Source organism: Dromaius novaehollandiae, chromosome 5 (genome assembly GCF_036370855.1).
Source record: "Dromaius novaehollandiae isolate bDroNov1 chromosome 5, bDroNov1.hap1, whole genome shotgun sequence".
NCBI lineage: Eukaryota > Metazoa > Chordata > Aves > Casuariiformes > Dromaiidae > Dromaius > Dromaius novaehollandiae.
The window spans coordinates 18,674,763-18,693,643 of NC_088102.1; the positions used below are offsets into that span (position 1 = coordinate 18,674,763).

An 18,881-nucleotide genomic window follows, 5' to 3' on the forward strand; every position below is an offset into this window, starting at 1 on the left:
AGGGGTGAAGGGGCAATAACTTGAGCTAATAGAGCAGTGATGCTCAGTGGAGGTTTATATGCCAGGGTCAGAAGAATGAAGAGGGAGAAGAGGGGACAGTGGGAGAGGTTTGTGTAAATGGGATCCAGTAACTCTTCTCAGTGCCGTTTTGCACCGAGTAAGTATCAGGCTTTGCTGTCACTGGCAGTAGTACTCGCTGGCTGTTTGCTTCTGTGGGAAGAGTGCTGAGGAGGCTATGGTGAGGCATTTCCAGCCAACATTCAGGTGGATTGACTGAGAGCAGGACAAGCCTTGCAAGTGCAAGGTTATTCATTTTGCATAGTAGTTAGGCAACTGACCCATAAACAATGTCCTTTTGTGTTAATACATACAGTATAAAAAGAGCTACAAGATTTCTTTTGCCTCACTTTAATGAAAAATGTAGCTTCTTGCTTCCCAGTCTGTTTGGAGATCCTAACTGGCTTTCAGGGAGTGGTGATTTGTGACTCCTGAAAATGTGTCAAGTGCTCACACACATTCTCTGGCAACTAGTGGCAAACAATGCAAAGTAACCAGCTCTAGCATCAGTGTAAGAAATTGCACAGAAACCAATCTGTTAAACCCTGAATCTTCTCTTCACATGTTAACATTTTGGTACCTGAGAAAATGGGAAGCCAGCAAGGCTCTGCTCTGCGCCTCACCTTTAGGCATACCTTGGCATCACCTTTAGGCATACCTATATCCTCCTTGGGATATAGCCTGCATCTGAGATTTTGAACCGCCTGTCCCAATATGGGAACTGTGCTACCACAGCCTTCCTTTGCCTTTGCTGATGCCCTTAAAACTAACTGGGGCAGAGCAGCAGAAGGTAACCTGTAGAGGCTGATCCTGCAGTGGTAGAACGGTAAGCATGCTCTTCAGCAGGTCTTGAATTTCCACAATTCTGAGAAGACTAGCAAAAAGCTACAGTATTTTCAAGCTATGTTTCCTTCCTGCTTGGGAAGGAGTTCCTCTCTGACTGATATCGCTATTTCTATCGATGCTGTGATGCTCTCTCTTCTCGTCAGTTGGAGGGGAAAGTGGAAGAGTCGAGCGGGGGGAAGTCTCCCCACCGCAGCGGATTTCCTTTATCTGATTGCCGCCGCTGCTGCTGCAACAGGACGTTAGCGCAGGAGAGTACGAGTTAATTCAGCACCAGGGAAGGATGATTGGGGGAAGGCGGAGAAGCAGTGAGAAAACAGATCCTCTTAGCAAACTTTTCACTCTCTTTACAGCTGTTGAGGGTTGGGTTCGTGTTTGCCTTTTGCAGTGGGCCAGTATTGGTGTTTCTGTTGCAAAGAGAGGTTTATGTTTTCTCTCTGTACCCTTTGGCTCCAGCAGCAGCAAGCGCTGAATACTTGAGCTTGTTTTGCATGAGGAGAGCTGAGATAATCTTCTGACTTGGCCACAGAGATGAGGAGGAACTCTTAAATATTTAAATATTTTACTATTTACTTGGAATGTGTAAATATTTTGGAAGATACAGAAAGCCTACATATCAGTAAAAATACCTGAGTTTAGTCTACCAGATAACAGAATGTCTTTTCTCATGATGTTTTAATAAATGTTTTGTCACCTTCCATGGGCTTTAGCATGGAGTCGCTTGTCACTTTGGTACTTGGGTAGAACTCACAGTGGGGTTTGTGGGAATGTTGCCTCAGCCGCGGGACAGGAAGGGACTGCTCACCAGGACTTTGTTCAGCAGAAGAGAATGAGCCAATATTGTTGGATCCTTTGTATTTCCCTTGATTTATCAGAAAAGCAGGAGGCTTGCAAGTCATCTTAATCTGTCGCTGTTGTTCCAGATTGTGTGAGTATGTCTCACATGTATGGATAGACGTGCCCAGCCATTTTCTTGGTTTCTGCACATCTCCCTTTTCAAATATAAGCACCAACTCTCCTGTAATTAGACTGTCTTGTATATATTTTTTTACTTTTCTTTTTACAGTAAAGCAAAACAGTAAACCTGGTACTATTGATTTTTACTTTTTTTCCTTCCTCTCCAGAATACTTGAGAAATATTCTTAGAGGCTTTTGTTCCTGAGCTTTTTGGGGAGAGAACAGCATATACAGATATATCAGCTGTCGGTTTTCAGCTCCTTGAAAACTTGGATTTTCAACCTGAAGCTCACTACTTTTTTTTTTTCCCCCCATTATGACTCACAAAACACTGGTGCGCAGTGAAGCTCAACACTAGGGCAAGGTTTGGGGGGGAAAGGGAGGATTTTAAATACTTTGTTTTAAAAACCTTTTGATATAAATGTTCTCGATAAAGATACAGAAGGGGAAGATGATGACTAATAATCTGAAGCCCTGGGTGCAATGGAATTTAATAACCTGAATTGAGCCTGAAATAAACTCCAAATATTTGGGAGTCAGTGCAGCCTTAACTGCATAAGCGTATAAGGTACTTGTGTAGAGAAGTCGATATACAGCTTCACGAGCCAAGGAGCAGAGAGGCCAAGTCAGGCTGGTGCTATATGCCTTGTTCACAGGGAGAAGCATTCGGTGCCAGAAAATAGTTAAATTATTACAGACTTTTGGACTCTGTTTTATGGAGACACGTTGCAGAGCACTGAAAGGTCTCTACAAGAAGAGAAAGAAAATTGGGCTGATTCTTTCCCTCTCGTGGCATTCTACTAACTCTTCTAGTACCCAAGGTAGTGTCAGGTGCTCAGCCCAGGTGGTCCTGAAGATTTAGTCTTTAATCTGCATGGTGAGAAGGCTCAGAAGAAACCTATTGGTTTCTGATGTTTTTCTCCTTATCTTTGTTCACTTCCTTTGGGTGAAAGATTCATCAGGTTTTGTCCTCTGCAGCAAGACAGACTGTTGTGGAGAGATCATGTACTCCTGTTCAGTTGGTCCTAAACAGCAGAACAAATAACTGAAATAAACCAAAACTTAACAGTGAGTGTTCTGGTGAGTGATGTTTGCTACCCATTTCAAGACTGGGAGCTTAAACAATAGATCTGTGTTGTTTTTTTCTTTTTTTTGGTGAAAATATTTTAAGAGAAAAGTGAGGATATATGGAAATTGCCTTCTGTGTTGTGAATTCCTCAGGGATATAGCAGTAGACTGATCTTGTCTTCATTTCAGAGAGCAGAGCAGGTTGACATTAAGATTTCATTTCATGCAAATGATAATCCAGAAACTATTTCTGAAGAAGAGCTTTAAAAAAACAAATCCAGCTGAGCCAGATTCTGAAATAGTGATTATAACGTGTACTGGGAACACTGAATAAAATAAACCCCACAAAACTATTTTTAATCATTTAGATAAATGATATTTTTTGGTAAATCCTACATTTGCGGTTGTTTGGGATTTTCTGAGTGAACAAATCCAGATTTTTTTTAGCTTGGACATAGTTTTATTTTTAAACACTGCTTCCAGAAATGCATGCGTGTGGGATTGCAGTTGGGACCAATAGAAAGTCCTGGTATTCTGCCAGGCATTTGTCCTGTCCCTACAATATAGATGGATTGCCAGCGTTCTGGAGAAAAACAACCCTAAAACTTTAAGCAAATTACACTTAATGGAAATAAACTTTTTTTTCCCCTCCTGTGTAATGATTTGGGTAATGCGTTGGCCGTGTGTAGAGAAGAGAAGAAGTGGGGAGGGGAAGAGGAGGGCAGAGACAGAGCTTGTGTTTGCAGCTTGCATGCCAGAGGATGCGCTAGGAGGGCTGTGGGGGGCAACCATGAGGTTTCTAAGCTTTGAGTATTTTTTAGCTCCAGGCCTTCTTTAGAAGGCTGGCAATCTAGTTCCAGCCAGCTATGTATAAGAGCATGTATCTCATGGTTGTTTAGTACATGGATTTGTAACACCTGGAAAGGCATATGCCTTATCTGGCACTTTCTACAAATTGTGTTCTGCATACAGCTTTGACAGGCCGTCTTCATGTCATTCACCTGATTTCTGCTGGGTTTTGGTGGTAGGTATCAAAGGTATGAAACGGATGTCCAGTTTCCTCAGAGAGAGGAGTAGGAAACATACGATATAGCCTACTTCACAGAAGAAAATGAACCATAGCCGCATCTCAGTGTTTTTGAAGCTGGTGCTGATAAATCTTTTCTCTCACTTCTGTTGCTATGGTGTTAGTTCTGTTCAAAAACAAACCTATGGGTGATCTTGTCAAATGCAAAGACCGTTTGGAGAGAGATGCTGAAAGAGAAAGGAAGTAGGAGGGCTCAAATTCCAGCTGATGATAAACAATGAATCAGTGTTTGTCTCAGCAGAGGGCCATCACAAATTTTGCGCTGTACTTTCATGGACTTACGGTCAGGTCCAATATTCCACTTGAAAAGGCTTCTCCTCTCCTCCCCCACCAACTTTTTCTTTTTTTTTTTCTTTTTTTCCCCTTAGTATATAAAAGGAAGGTGGAACTCTTCCAAATTCTGCACAGCTCAGAAATGTTTGCTTTCCACAGTGTGGTGTACAACACAGGGAACTTATTCTTACAGTTTGATCTTCCAGTCCACAAAATACTGGATCCAACTGTATGTTTGTGTGGTTGAAAGGTACCTGCTGTGATCAGTGAATTTCCTACCAGAATAGCTGCCTTAGCATGCTCATTTAAGTAATCTTGCTGTAATTTCTGATATTGTTTTGCTCATAAGGGAGGAAACAGTTCACTGTTACAGGGGCCCTTTTTAATGCTTTCTGATTTGCATAGTAGGTGCATTTTGTTTTTGTTCTCACATTACACCTGTTGGTTTTAGCCGACACAACTACTGTGGAGAAGTTATCTTGCCCAGATGTCTTATGTTTCTGGAAAACACTGTGCTCAAAATGCCTGGATGTGCCTTGAAGGTTTGTTTCTATTCCTGGGTCAAGGCTGAAAGGGAGGACTGTTTTCTTGTTCCTGAATGTTTCTTTGCAGACTGAACTGCAAGTGCAGTAGGAATGTAGAGAAGTAATCAATCTCAAATACTTATTTGCTTCTCAGTGTTTTTCAGATGGGAAGTCCTAAAAAAGAATTAATTCACATTTCTATACCTCTGCAACTGGGAACTTTCTGACCCAGTTAAACAGACCCTTTCTGTTGCTGTTTCCTTCCAGCTGTGATAGGCAGCTGAAGAAAAGTCAAGAAAAGCCGTGTGGTCATCTGAAATTTCTTTTAAAGATATTAACTGATTTTCTGGATCTTGGTTGCAGAGGTAGATCATCTCCTTTCACATCTTTAGCTTAGCTGCATCTCAGTTAATTTTCTCTTGATTCTGCAGACATTTCAGTTTGCCCTTAGCCTTGCTACTGCACTACTCATGGGAGTAAAAATGAAAGTGCTTGCAGAGCTAGACCTTCTGTGGGACCTCCTCACCCAGCCACAGTTTAACAGTATCACTAGGCATTCCCCTTTCAACATCATCTGCCTTATTTGTCTTTCCCCATTACATAATCTTGGCATACAGAGAGTTTGCTGTACACTTGGAAACAGGGCCTCTATTAATCTCAGAAGAGATGTAAAGTGTTTTCCAGTTGCATTAAAATCTATGTAAGTACTTCTAACATAACACTAGTACCGCAACCTGTAACTGTTAGTAGGAGCCTAGAGTACATGTGCAAGGGAAGATAGCCTCTGTTGGGAATAATGACTTACTTTCAGTTTGCTTTTGCTTCACGGTTAACTTCAGTTATTCTGCTCAAGTAAGCCTTGCTCATATAAAAGTACCTATGAGAATTACAGTTGAGCTACAGGGATTGGCTAGATTAGCAACTGGCGTATTCATAACTCAAGATGCTAGATCTCTGCTGTTTTAATATTATTGAAGCTTAAGCTCCTGCCTCATGTCTCATTGGTACCTTCCTTAAGGTACTCCTTAATTCAAAACAGGGTCATCTGTATAAAGTTGGGAATTGTATTCGCATAAAACCCAAGCTAATGAGACAGTGAAGACTTAGGCTTCTATTGAAATAGTGCATCAGCAGCCCATCCTTCCCTGCTGTCCTCTCTCCTGCCCCCCCTTTCTCTTCTGCCTGAGTTGAATGAAAGGAATAGCAGCAATGGAAAGGAGTGTGTATGTAACTGTAAGATCACATGCTAACTGTAGTTTACCATGCACACATCTGTGTTACATTTCAACGGTGTGTTGTTTTGTAGCTTACAAGCTTAAGTTGCTACTGAAAGAACAGATCACACGATCAGTTGAAGAGCATTTGATAGTGTGGCAGCCTTTGTGCTGTGGACTGTCTGGTGTGTTGGCTAGAAAATGAGCCAGTTTTGGTATCTGTATTGTACAAAATTTCAGATTCTTAAAGAGCTTCATAGGATCGTTGAAGTTGGAAGGGACCTTGGGAGGTCTGTAATCTAACATCTTAGTCATACTAGGTCCAACACTGAATTCAGGCTGAGTTGCTTAGGGCTTTGTTCAGTTGGGCCTTGAAAATCTTGAAGGATGGAGATTCCACAACCCCTCTGGGACCCTGTGCTGCAATGTGACTGTCCTCCTGGTGAAACTTATTGCACTTATTAACATTTCCTTATTTAGTTGGAATCTCACTGTTTCAATTTATGACCTGATGGGATACATCTGAATCCTCACAATAACATCGGCCAGCTCTCTTAATACCTTCATATGCATCCCATCACGTCTGATAGCCTTCTCTGGATCAAGATTTCTCAAGAGGTCCCTGACTCAGTCTTCTTCCTGTACAGGTAGTTCCTCTGCTCCTTCAGCCCTGTCTTTAGACACAGAGGCACGGGAGACCTTGTTGGTGAAGACTGAGACAAAGAAGGTTTTGAATACCTTGGCCTTATCTTTGTCCGCTGTCACTGAATCTCGTGCACCCCATCCATCAGCAAGCCTTCTTTTTACTAGTTTGTTCTTTTACTGCTAAAGTAGCAGTGGAAGCTGTAGTTGTTGTTTATGACATCCTTTGCCAGTTTCAACTCTGGTTGAGTTTTGCCTTTCCTGACACTATCCTGACATCCCAGATGTTGATGATCTGATGCTATGTGGTCTGCTTACCATGACCCTTAGCTGCTTTCCCTGGTGACTTGGTGTCTTGACCAGAGCACACCTCCCACAGATGTCACCCAGGAGTCCAGGGAGAGGCAACAGGCATTCCCTGCAGCTTGAGGCCTAGGCAGCAGCATCCTTTCTCTGGAGCTCTGTCTGGGTCCAAGTCTCTGATGTACTGGGGTAATTCCCCCAGCTGGTACGGGGGACTAAGCCGTATGACACATTGCCACCTTTGTTGTGCAGGCCCACGCTGTCTGGAGCAGAGTTTCTGGCCCCTCACGCCCCCGTGTGCTCCTTGCCCTGCTAACTGCCAAAGGCGGTTAGCTGTACTCTGAGAGCTGCACTCCTCCTCCCCAACTATATAGTTGTCCCTACAGCGGATGAATTTGCAAAGATCACTGAGTCACCTGCTTTTGCAGTACCTGCATTACTGTCCTCGGTGCTGTTTTCTGCCGTCGTTCAGTGAAGGGCACAGTAGATGTTCCTTTTATTAGCGATGTTAATCTCTGGTGGCTCATTTCTTTTGCAAGGGTGTGTAAGTAAGGGGAAGAGAGCTGAATGAGGGAAATACTGGCTCAGAACAGACAAGAAGCATGGAAAAACCTTTGGATAAAGGGTGCTTGGCAATGACTTTGTTGCTCTTCAAAGAAATTAGATCTAATCTGCTGAGACATTTGGGTAAAATTTGATTTTTTTTTTTTTGGTCTGACAGCCAATGAAATGCATATTCTCAGGGATTTAGGTGAGTCAGGTTGTAGTAACATACCAAAATAAAAGTGGTATATAAAATAAATGCCCTTAGTGTGGGGCATCACCTTGTACCTTGGGGGAAACAGCCTGGTTGAACTGAAACAGAGGGAACAATGACAGAAGCAAGAGCTCAGATCCTCCATATATTAATATAAGGTTTCTCTCTATTCCTTCAGCTTGACCTCACCAAACCAATTGAAGATCAGGGCCCTTTGGATGTGATCATACATAAACTGACAGATGTCATCCTCGAAGCAGACCAGAATGACAGCCAGTCACTGGAGCTGGTTCACAGGTTCCAGGTAAGCGGTTCTTAGCCCTTTTGCACTTGAGCAGAAAGATGAACTTGGTGCAGCAAATTCGATCTCTTTTCTGTGTGGTTAATGACATGTGAAAAGAGCTCTCTCGTATAGTGCTTCTCTGCAGCAGAGAGCTCTGGAAAAAAATAGTTTTGTCAGTCTAAGATGGACTTGCACCTCTGGATAGGTTTTACACTGTATTGGTAAGTGAGGTAATAGCTAGTTTCCCACCTGTCATCATTCTGCTGTCGCTTTGAGTGCAGCAGTGCCATCCACAAAAGGGAGCAGGTGTTTGCAGAGTTCTCTGTGCATCTCTTCACGATAGAAGCTACTAAATTAACCTGGGCCAACCCTATCTAGTCTTCTCTGTTCTTGCAACGCTAATTTCTATAATGTCAAGGCTGCTGGGCGTGTTTCTGTCCTCTGGTGCTGAGAATCCTGTTCCCCGCCCCCCAGGTTTACACTGTAGGTCAGAAATCAAGCCAAGGGCATGCTGATACACAGAACTGTTTTTCTGAAGGATTCCTATCAGTAGGCTGGATGCTGATGAACTCACCGTTTTAGAAGGCATTGTTTCTAGTGCATGACTTTGATTAAAGACATATCTTTTCTTCTTCTCTTTCAACGAGAAGCAAAATTAAATAAAATATTTTCAGACTTTTGTGAAATATGCTTACATCAGGTGGAAAGACCTCTCATAAGTTGTGCAATTTTGACAACTTTGCTTTCTCAGGAAATAATGTTCTTCTTGCTTTACTTAACACCGTACTACTAGTAATGCAGAAAATATTTTACTTCATGGAGAAAATATTCTCTTTGCTCTAGTTACAAAGCTGTTCTACTTCTTCCCACCTATGTATTATTCAAACCTGCACAGGAAATGAAAAGGTTTGACTTGTGGGTCTGGCCCTCTGGTGCCAGTTTTCTGAATAGTAGGTAACTATTGATCGCTAAGTAGCGCAGGTATCCACTACCCTCAGCACTCAAAGCTTGTAAGAGACTGAAGAAATTAGACAGATGGACTTCAGAGGCTTTCTGCTAGTGCTCATAGTCTTTCAGTATTTCAACCATTAAATAATTTGTTTTCACAACACCCCCATGCTATAGATGGGAGAAACTGATAACCAAGGAGGGGAGAGGACACACCTGTTGAGTTGGTCGCAGCTGATTAAAACTCATGAAAGCCTGATTCCCAGTCCTCACCGTGTTACGTGCATTCCTGAAGGCCATGTTTTATGATGCACAGCGATAACAACTGTGTATAATACTGTGGCTCCACCCTTGTCCCCTGGAGAATACGTTGATGAGGAACTTCTGCAAGCAGTTATGGAAGAATTAGTATGTGGCAGCACAGTTAGTATCTGAAACCTGTTTCTTTTATTCCTTCAATGGATGTTGAATATTTCTAATACAATGAGAACTTCACTTAGTTGGCACGTTGTATTCAATACCTTAAGGTTGTGCATTTTTAGTTTTTCAGGCATCTAAGGTCTGGAGAAAAGAGTAGTAAGTACAGAGGAGGCATTCTGCTAAGGCTGCATTTAACTACGAAGGCTAAGTTCGGTATGAAGCAGGGTAGAGTACTTTGCAGCTAGAGCCTTAGCTTTAGCTGAGAACTTAATGGGCTGTTCTCTTGCCTGCGTGACAGCTGCTGCACGCTTGGAATGCCATTAGGGGTAAAACGACCTGCTAAAGCTAAATCCCTTGCCCTCATAGATTTCTTAAAGTAATGATGATATGATGTCTTGACATTACACTGTGTACCTTTGTTACTATTTAAATAACTTAATCCATTATTTTTGCATGGATTAAATCTTGAAGCTTCTTTTTTAAAGCTACTGAAGTTAGAAAACCTCAGTGAGAATGATACATTTTTTTATCAAATGAGCCTGTATGATAGATTGAGAGTTGTGAGAGATGAGTAATATATATTTATTTTTTAGTTCAGTGACCTGTTCTTGTATCTTTTTTGATAGTGCATAGAACAGAAGAATTATAAGCTGATTAGAGATGCAAGGGCCTAATAAACAATTATTAAAAACAGTTGCTGATATAGGGGGGAAAAAAACAACAAACAAACAACTCCTCTCTCAACAGGAAACAAACCTGCCCAAAGTTTCGCTTAAAATTCTCAGATTCCTCAAAACTGTATAAGTTGAAATACCTTATTTTGAATAATAAGTATAGCAATAATTTTTTTAACCACAGACTATTTGAAATAAAACTACTTTTTAAAACTTTTAGAAATGATAAGTGTTTAATACAGGAGGCCAAACTCTCATATAGTAGCTAATACAGCATAATATTAAGAAACATATGTGGGGATACTGTTTCCATTTTCTAAGCTTTTCTTGGGAAGAAGGTATTTTATATAGTGCAGTTTGCATTTTTTCAGAAAATGAAATATAATTTAGTTTCAGCAAACAAATGGTTAATGCAGAGATCTCAAATTTCCACATTTTTCTTCAAAATGTGTGTTGGAGGGAAGGGGACAGGAGCCCTTGTGTAAAAGTATGGCAAAACTCCCTGAAATCATAAATTTCTATCTGGGTCATCAAATTTGTTTGCTACTGTCGTGGGTGATGACATCAATTTCACCACCTTGATCTTTTGATCACAGTATTTAAGCTTTCTTTAGCACTTCAATTCCACCAGCTCCTCATTTGGTGCTGTTTTTAACCTTATAGGGTAAGCCTGACCTGTATACCTAGTGCTATCTTTGCCAGCCTCAAGAGCTCACTGCAGTTACAAGGACGCCGTCTTGAGGCATGTTAGTCTGTAAACCTGAATTCTGGGTTGGAGTTGAACTGATCTTTGGTTTAAGTGTATTTTTAATGGCTGTTCACTGTCACACTTTTTGAGCCCTGGACCACAGGAAGAGCGGGGGACAGGTGGGGAGGGGTCTGTTGACTCTCACGAAGGGATCGGCTAAACCAATGAAGAAGAACAAGCCTGCTCCCAGGAGGCTCACGTCCTCTCCGCAGCAGTCCAAACTCCTAATGGAAATTTTTAGATATACACAAATAGAAAAAGGTTGCAGACTCCTGATTTATAGGGGAATTCTTACTTGGACAATATTACAGCTTTTCCTATTACTGACAAATCTCACTTGAGCTGCCTTATTTCAGAACAGCTGAGAAATATGTTGTATTCAAATCCTGTGTACTGTGGTATATGGCACTGAGACCCCTCCCATTTATATGCCTGCGGGCAGCTGCCATCTATTAATGTATGTGCCTCTTTGTTGTTCCTGAATGGCTAACCTGTCAAGTTGTGTCCTTGATCGAAGTTCGGAGGCACTGAACTGTGCTTCTGCATCGCCCCAACTGCCCTTTTCCAAGATGTGATGTCCATGTCCTACAGTGAATTCACTGAAGTATTCTCGCATGTCTCAGGCTAGTTAATTCCTTCTTTATTAAAACACTGAAGCAACTTGTGAAGAACCATTTCAAATCATTGCCTTAAGAAGAGCTAACAAGAAAACTTGTATTGCCCTAAAATCCTACTTTATCTCCTATTCAAGTATAGCCTTGTGTGCAGGTTCAACAATTCAGTCTTGCCTCTCCCATTAGAAATCATAAATCAAGAGTTTCGTCACATTCAAAGTGACCCAGGTTAAAGAGGACATAGTAGTTTATTTGTATGCTTTGTTGTTTTGTAGCACTCTGCTTCAGCTCTTGCTACCTTTGTTAATGTTGGAAATCATAGATGTTTCTTTTTAGTGGACTACAAAAGGAAATCAGCAAGAAACATTCCCCTAGGATCTGGGGCAAATAAATCTTAGTTTTAATGCTAGCTAATGTTTTGTGTCCCAGTTCTTCTCTCCCATACTCTTTCCCAAGTTAGTCTGTGTGAACATCATCTCTCCTGTTTCATGTGCCTGAATTTTTTGTTAGCGATACTACCTTAATCTCATGCAGCGTGCAAAGTAATGGGTGACCTGTCAGGTCATTGATTTGGACTGGGGATATGGTTCTTGCAACATGTTGACTAATGTGTAGAGGTGAGAACAGTCGTTGATCTCAGGGAGTCATGGAGAGTACTGACAGAGGTATGTACTACTTGACACAGGATGTCATACTCTTTCTGTAGGATTTACATAGTGATAAAGTGATTTAAAAGTCTACATAGCACAAGAGCATTCTGTTTCCTTAGGTATTTTTGCAGACTTGTCTGCTGCCTTCTAAGAATAACAGAGAGCAAATGGGAAATAGGTTAGGCTAGAACAGGCTTAGGTTACAGTAAACCAAAACAGAAATAACTGTAATCCAGAGACTAGATAATATGTCTGAAATTCAGTTCTCTGGTCTGTTCCCATCTCTGTTGCTGTAGCATGCTTATCTCTTTCTGTGCCTCAGCTCACTGTCTCCATTTCATAAATGAGTCTCTCTTTCTTAGTAAAGGACTTCATAATTTTCCCGTAAATATCAGCATTGAAGCTTATGAAGCTAATTTGCAGTAGGTTGGTGGGAAATCTGAAGTCATTTATTCTGCTAATACTGTACAGTTGGATCATGTGTTACATGTTGTAGAAAGCAATGGTATTGCTCCTACATCTGATAACATGTGCAACATGTAATCCAGAGAACCCTTTGCTTGCCTGTGGATTTGTTAATCAATAAGCAAGTATATCATTAGAAAGCCGCTGTCTGCAGTAATACATTCTTTATATTTTTCTTTTGGAGCTCAAGTAGGAGAGACAGATGGAGTTGAGGGTAAGTGTCTCAGCAAGTCAGATGGAGAAGAAATAGTTCCCTGTCTCTGGACTTGACTGGTAAATGCAGTTGAACTAACTGCTTTGGTATGAGAAGGAAATAAATAGGGTGAAGAACACCCTGTGGATACCGAGTATTATCTTATATTGGCATCTTCTGTGCAGAGGACAAATAATGAATCCTGCTTGTGTTTTGAGGACTCATCTAAATTTTCATGTTTGTTTCGTGTTACAGGTGACAGTAGTTTTAGTCTCTGAACAGAAACAGTTCCTTTTTGAACATTTTGCCTAGTTCCAATTCAGCATTGCACTGCTCGCAACAGCAAGCTTTGGCCAGACAAGCTCTAGAAGGTCTGTTGCAGGGCTGCACTAAACTCATCTGATTTTTTTGCGAAATGCTTGGATCCAGCTGGCTAGTGCCTTCAAGGCCTTCATTTTTAGGAATATTAAACTTAACCACAAATGAAAATAATAAAGAAGCCAAGAATGTTAAAGGAGAACTTGATGTTCTTTCTTCTCTCCCTGTCGCTAGTTCTTGGTTGCTCAGTAAATACTTTATTATCTAATATATCTATTTTTTTTTAGGATAATGTCATCTTCCTGCAAAGAAGTGCAGCATAATGCATAGAGCATTAGAATAGGCTTCTGTGATGTGGTTCAGTCACTTGCCTTTTCACTGTTTCATTACATGATCTTGCCCATCCCATTTCCATCCCCAAGTGGTGGGTTTTTTTGTTGTTTTTTTTTTGGGGGGGGGGGTTGCAAGTTGTAAATTAGAGAAAATGGTAGTAACTTCCTTTTGAGATTAATAGGAAGAACTCTTTATGGCAGCTAAGAATGACTGTCTTAGGAAAATAAACCTTGTTATTTTGTTTCTGATTGGAGCTCAGATACAAATTTGTAGTAGCTATGATTACATCTGATTTACAGAGCAGGTTACAGTAGTCACTCTGTCTGATGTAATCTCTTTTCTTCAGAGAGGGAGTTCTTCAGCCCAGCAGAGTGGATCATGCAGTGTAGTGAAACTAGAATGTACATTTTCATTACTGGACTTACATGTATCTCTGACTGTGGATATGGAATTGTAATCTCCCCCAGCACCTTCCAAAATGGGAGAAGATCTTTTTCTCGTATAGACAGCAGGGACCCATGTGGGCACATTTTTGAATGATATCCTATCCCCAGTGAAACTAGGCGGTGGACTTCTGGTATGCATATGTGGCTGAGCTGGGCATAGCCTCCTGTTGTTTGCATGCAGGAAGTTTTCATTGACTGGCTGGTAAAACATGTACCCACGAGCTGAGAGAGCAGCGGACTGTTCTAGCAGTGTTGAAATACATGCCAGGGTGTGTTTGAAGGGTATGCTCTCACATCATTTTGAATGCAGAAGAGATTGTTGCCTATCTCTGTCTCTGCTATGTTATTTTTGTTTAGGGTTATTGAGAACTATGGGAAATTAGATGAGGTGCATGTTCCCTAGAAGAAATAATTTGTAATAATCCTCTTGTATAAAGTGTTTTTTTGTTTTGTTTTTGTTTGATTTTATTTTCAACTAAAATCAGTGAGCAACTTAGAAAAGAGACAGCCTTGCAAGAGAACTACTTGTGTGTGTGACCTAGCATAAGCATTGTGGTATTTCTGGCATCTGCATGCAAGTGGAAGTAGTTTGGTTCCCTTATTGTTTATTAAAGTGACCTAAAAAATTCTGATGATCTTGAGCAGAGCAGGCAGTTTAAAATTTGTGATGCTAATTTTTCTGCTATTGGATATAAATTTAACAGCGAGGTAAAGCCTGGCAGCTGTCTTACTGTTGTCTCTATGAAGCTGTCTTCCAGGAAGCAGAGTGCAAGGCATCCTTGACTGTGAGAGGAGGAACAATCTGCCAAGCTACATTTATGACCTTTGGAAAAATTATTTTTTAGAGCTGTATTGTAGAGGCCTAGATCATCTCCCATGAGAGTCGAATAGGAAACTGGCTTCCCATTTACATCAGTCTGTGCGCTTGCTCTCTGGAGTCTGTGAAAAACTGTGCTATGGTCTGCTGCAGAGTACCAGTAGATTAGGAGGCCTCTTAGCATGCCCTTTTCTCTTGCTGTTTGGCTGTTCTCAACTGCCTTGTAAAAAATAATTGTTAAAGCAGACTCTGAAAACGGCAAGGAGGAGTTGCCTGCTACTAGTGGTCTTTTAGCTGAAGATGACCTTTAGGGCTGAGGATTGAGGTCTTCATGCCGTTTGGATGTGGTTTGGACTGCAATTCCACAGAAGAGTACTGGCGGACGCAAGTTGTTTTCTGTTGCATTAAAGATTAAACAGTGACTACCTAGTGATCTCATCCAAAGCCGAAAAGATGATCTCATGCAGCATCTTGTGAAGTGCATGAAAGTGACCCTGTAAAGTAGAGAAATCTTTCCATTTGATTCATAGGACACTTATTTTGGGGAGGGTAGAGATGATAATTAGTCTCCCCTCCTACCCACAATAGTGCTTGGCTAGGCTGATTGAACATAGATCATTTGTTGTCTAATAAAAACTGTTACAGTCCTCGGTGGTTCCTTCTTGACCAGAGGAACATGAGAGAGAAGTCAGGTGGGAAGAGGCATAGTCCCCAAGGATCCCTTTCACTTGCTGATGCTTCAATTCCTGCCTTCTTAAAAGAAATAAAATTGAACTGTAGTGCTGTTTGACATGGCTACCACGGTTCCTGCCTTCCAGACAAAGTTTATGACATTGAAAAGTGAATATGTCTGTTTTGACTTGTGTAGGACACTGACTAGAGGAATTTGTTTTGCTTCCATAGAGCAAAATACCCTCTGAACAGCTGCCTGTCATAGCTATACAGAGGCTTGAGGAGCTTTATTCATTGCAGCTTCCTGTTAGTCTGTTCCATTCAAAATAATGGTTCAAGTGATGGAAAATCAATAGGGTTATTAATTTGTCTTTCAGAACTTCTTCTACAAAGGTTTTCTTTGCATTAGCCTTCTTGAAAAGATAGATAACAAGCTATTTTTATGGCAGGCTTCTGCTGTCAGATTGATGTAAATTTACAATGTTTACTTTTTTTTTTTTTGCCACCCGTCTTCCCCAGCACCACCATATTTCTTCCTGTTGGCTCTCCTACTCTGAGGGTTTCCAGGAAGAGCTCTTCTATTCTTGATCCATAAGTTTCCTTAGAAGGGTTTGGGGCCAGGAGGAAGGAAAGTTAGTGGGATATTTTGGAAGGAAAGGAGTTGGGGGTTGGGGAGAGGACGGTGCATTGTTCCTGCTGCACTAATTGCTTTCATCAGAAGTCCTAGCTTCAAGAAGGTGATACATGCCCTTGGAGACTATGCGAGTGGAAAATAAACTTTTCAGACTTATTTTCACATGTTTTGCTGAAACAAGGCAAGAGAAAAATCAAAGGAAACTGTCAAAACTAAGTAATCTTTTTCTTCTTGGGAGCACGGGATAGGACACAAAGCTGAAATGGTCTGTTTGCACTTGAATTCACAGGCCAGTATCTGTGCTTTTCCCATTTGAAAAACAGTTTGCTCGTATGTTTGTGTTGGAAGAGCCTCACAAGCAGGCAAAATTAGCTGAAAACCTGTCCTTCAAGTGCTAACTGATAAATAGCTTCCTATGGGTAGGTGTTTGTAAAAACCAAATTTGATTGACTCTTGAAGGAAAAACAAAGAAGGCGAGTACTCAGAAAGTTGCTTTCACATGCAGAGTAAACAGAAAAATAAGAGAGAAAATCCATGACCCCCCCCCCCCCTTCCCTCCATTGCAGGAATCTCTTTCAGGTTTAAAGAGACAAACAAATGTTAGATCAATGTGTGTTCAAAATCCAGCTTGCCTATCCTTTTTCTTTTGGAAAATGTTCATCAAAAAGAGCATCTACCTCCAAGACAAGAAAAAGGAGCTTATGTATTTTAATTCTGAATCTGATGCAAACTCCATCTGTGGCTTTAAACAAGTTTGTGTGTCTCTCTACATCTGTTTTTCCCCTTGAAAAGTATTGGTCTGCTGTTAGAAACAGTCATCTTCATGTTTTTGTACACAGGAAAATGTACATACAAACAGTTACTGTTATATTTGCTAACATTTTTTTTATGGAACTTCTGTTTAATATTAAACAAAAGATCATGGAAGTTTTATTACCTAGTAATAAAATCAAGTCAATGAGTCATTCAGTATCTCTTATCATCTAACGCCCTAATATTTGCAATAGATACAGTATCAACTTTCTGTTAAAATATTTTTAAGAAGTATGTATATTTTAGCTACCTTTGGGTAGAATGATGAACAGCTCTATTCTCATATGTACATATGTTTCAAAAAAAAGCTTTTTTTTACTCTTGGGGCTATATCCAGAGCTATATCCAGGGAACATGAAAGAGTCTCTCTTTGATTTCAAGTTTCATTGATGGCCTTCTGCCAGTAGTAGGGCTGGTACAGAGCATTACTTAAGGCCAAGCCTGGAATACAAACAAAGGAGGATCTGCTAAAAAGTCCTTGTTTTTTCTTGTTTGCTTTTGTTATGTCAAAGATTAGAAAGAGGAAAACATAGACATTGTCTGGGTCAAGCTGAACTGCAGCCCAGGGACAGAGCCCTTTCAAAATATCGTTGGGAAGCCTAAATATCCTCCAGGTTGTTGCCTGGATTGCTCGAGTGTGCTGTTGGATACCAGCCTTTGGTAAATCCAAGGTTGTTTTGTTGGGGTGACCAGAGATAAGCTGAACATTGAAAGTTGAAAGTTTTTGCTTTAAAGCTATCTATTGGCTTCAGTGTTTCTGTTTTTCTTCTGCATCTGCTCTGTTCTTCAAGTTCATGTTTGCAGCAGCTCATGCGCCATCACAGTTCTCAGACTCGACCCCTTTGTGGTCATCAGTAGGTACGTATTTCTGGTGGGGGAGCCATTCTGTGCTGTGGGAAGACTGCTGCTACTTAGACAACATCAGGACTTTTGCAGCCTGTTGAGTGATCTTCTTGATCTTATATTCAGTAAGATATGCTGTCTGAATGAGCAGCAGTTCCCAGCAGAGAATCAATGTTTACGTGGTACCACGTAAATTCTGTGAATCAGGCAAAATTTATTTTTTCTATTGTAGCTTCTTGTTGTGGAAATTAGTTATTAGTTATTAGTAGTTAATTAATATTATTAATTAAGGTGGTTTTGGTATGGGATTTTTTTGGAGTACTTTTCTGTGCATAGGTATTGGAACTCTTTCTTTCGCATGTGCTGGTGAGGTATTGGAGTGAGATGGAGGAGATTGGGATAATGTTGGCAGTGTACGTGCCCAAGGAGGACTGGGTGATTTATCTTGGATATCCTTCTGCAACTTGATGGTTCTGCTTTTGAAATGCAGAGTAAACTCTTTGTGATGGAAATCCAAGGGCTACACAATACCATAAGAACAGATGCAGAGTTATAAGGACTTGAGTGCATTTTGATGCACGTGTCTCTTACGTGTCTCTTAAACAGTGTTGATCCTCGGTGGTTACCATTAGCTGTGCTCAAATAGAGATGGCCTATGGAAAATATATTGGCCTTGCTTCAGGATCATGCTTTCATTCTTGTTCCACTTCATTATGCTGTGTCAAGCTTAGAGCTTAGATGATTTTTTTAATCAGTTTAGCGTTATTATCATTATAAATAAAGCACCATCAAGTCTCTTGCAGAAAGCACAAAAAGGCAAGGCCCCTTCTGGAAATACCTAGAGTAACATGAACCAGCATAATGCATTAATCACACAAGTGCATAGGAAAGTGAGGAATACTCATTAATGCTGAGCTGAGTATCAGTAAGCTTTGGGAGGGTGGATAAGGGACTAGAGAAGAGGGAAAGACCGTTCACTCCTTGGAGGCCGGTGTGAGTGTAAGCACTAACGTGAAGGAGATGGAGGCCAAAGACAGGACAAATGAATGTGTGAGGGGGATGACGAGGATGCACACATTAGGGGATGGGGAGCTTGAATTCGACATGGAACCAGAGGCCGCTCAAGGCAGGGGGAGTCACCACAGTATGAAAGGAAGAAAAGGGACATGCATCAGAAAGACTTCAGGATGTTTGCTGTCAGACCTCCGCTGAGCTCACGTTTCAGAACCATGTATTTGCACAGCTCCATACCACAGTATTGGCTGAGCTCTTCGCTGTCTTTAAT

The 18,881-nt window shown here is 41.0% G+C and overlaps 1 protein-coding gene across 1 annotated transcript in view; it reads left to right on the plus strand.

The window, feature by feature from the left end:
- Nucleotides 1–18,881, plus strand: part of ITPK1 (inositol-tetrakisphosphate 1-kinase) — a 157,186-nt gene that overhangs the window by 70,733 nt on the left and 67,572 nt on the right. The window contains exon 4 of the mRNA XM_064512155.1: nt 7,904–8,029. Coding sequence (XP_064368225.1) covers nt 7,904–8,029 — 126 coding nt within the window. The remainder of the gene's footprint in view (nt 1–7,903; nt 8,030–18,881) is intronic.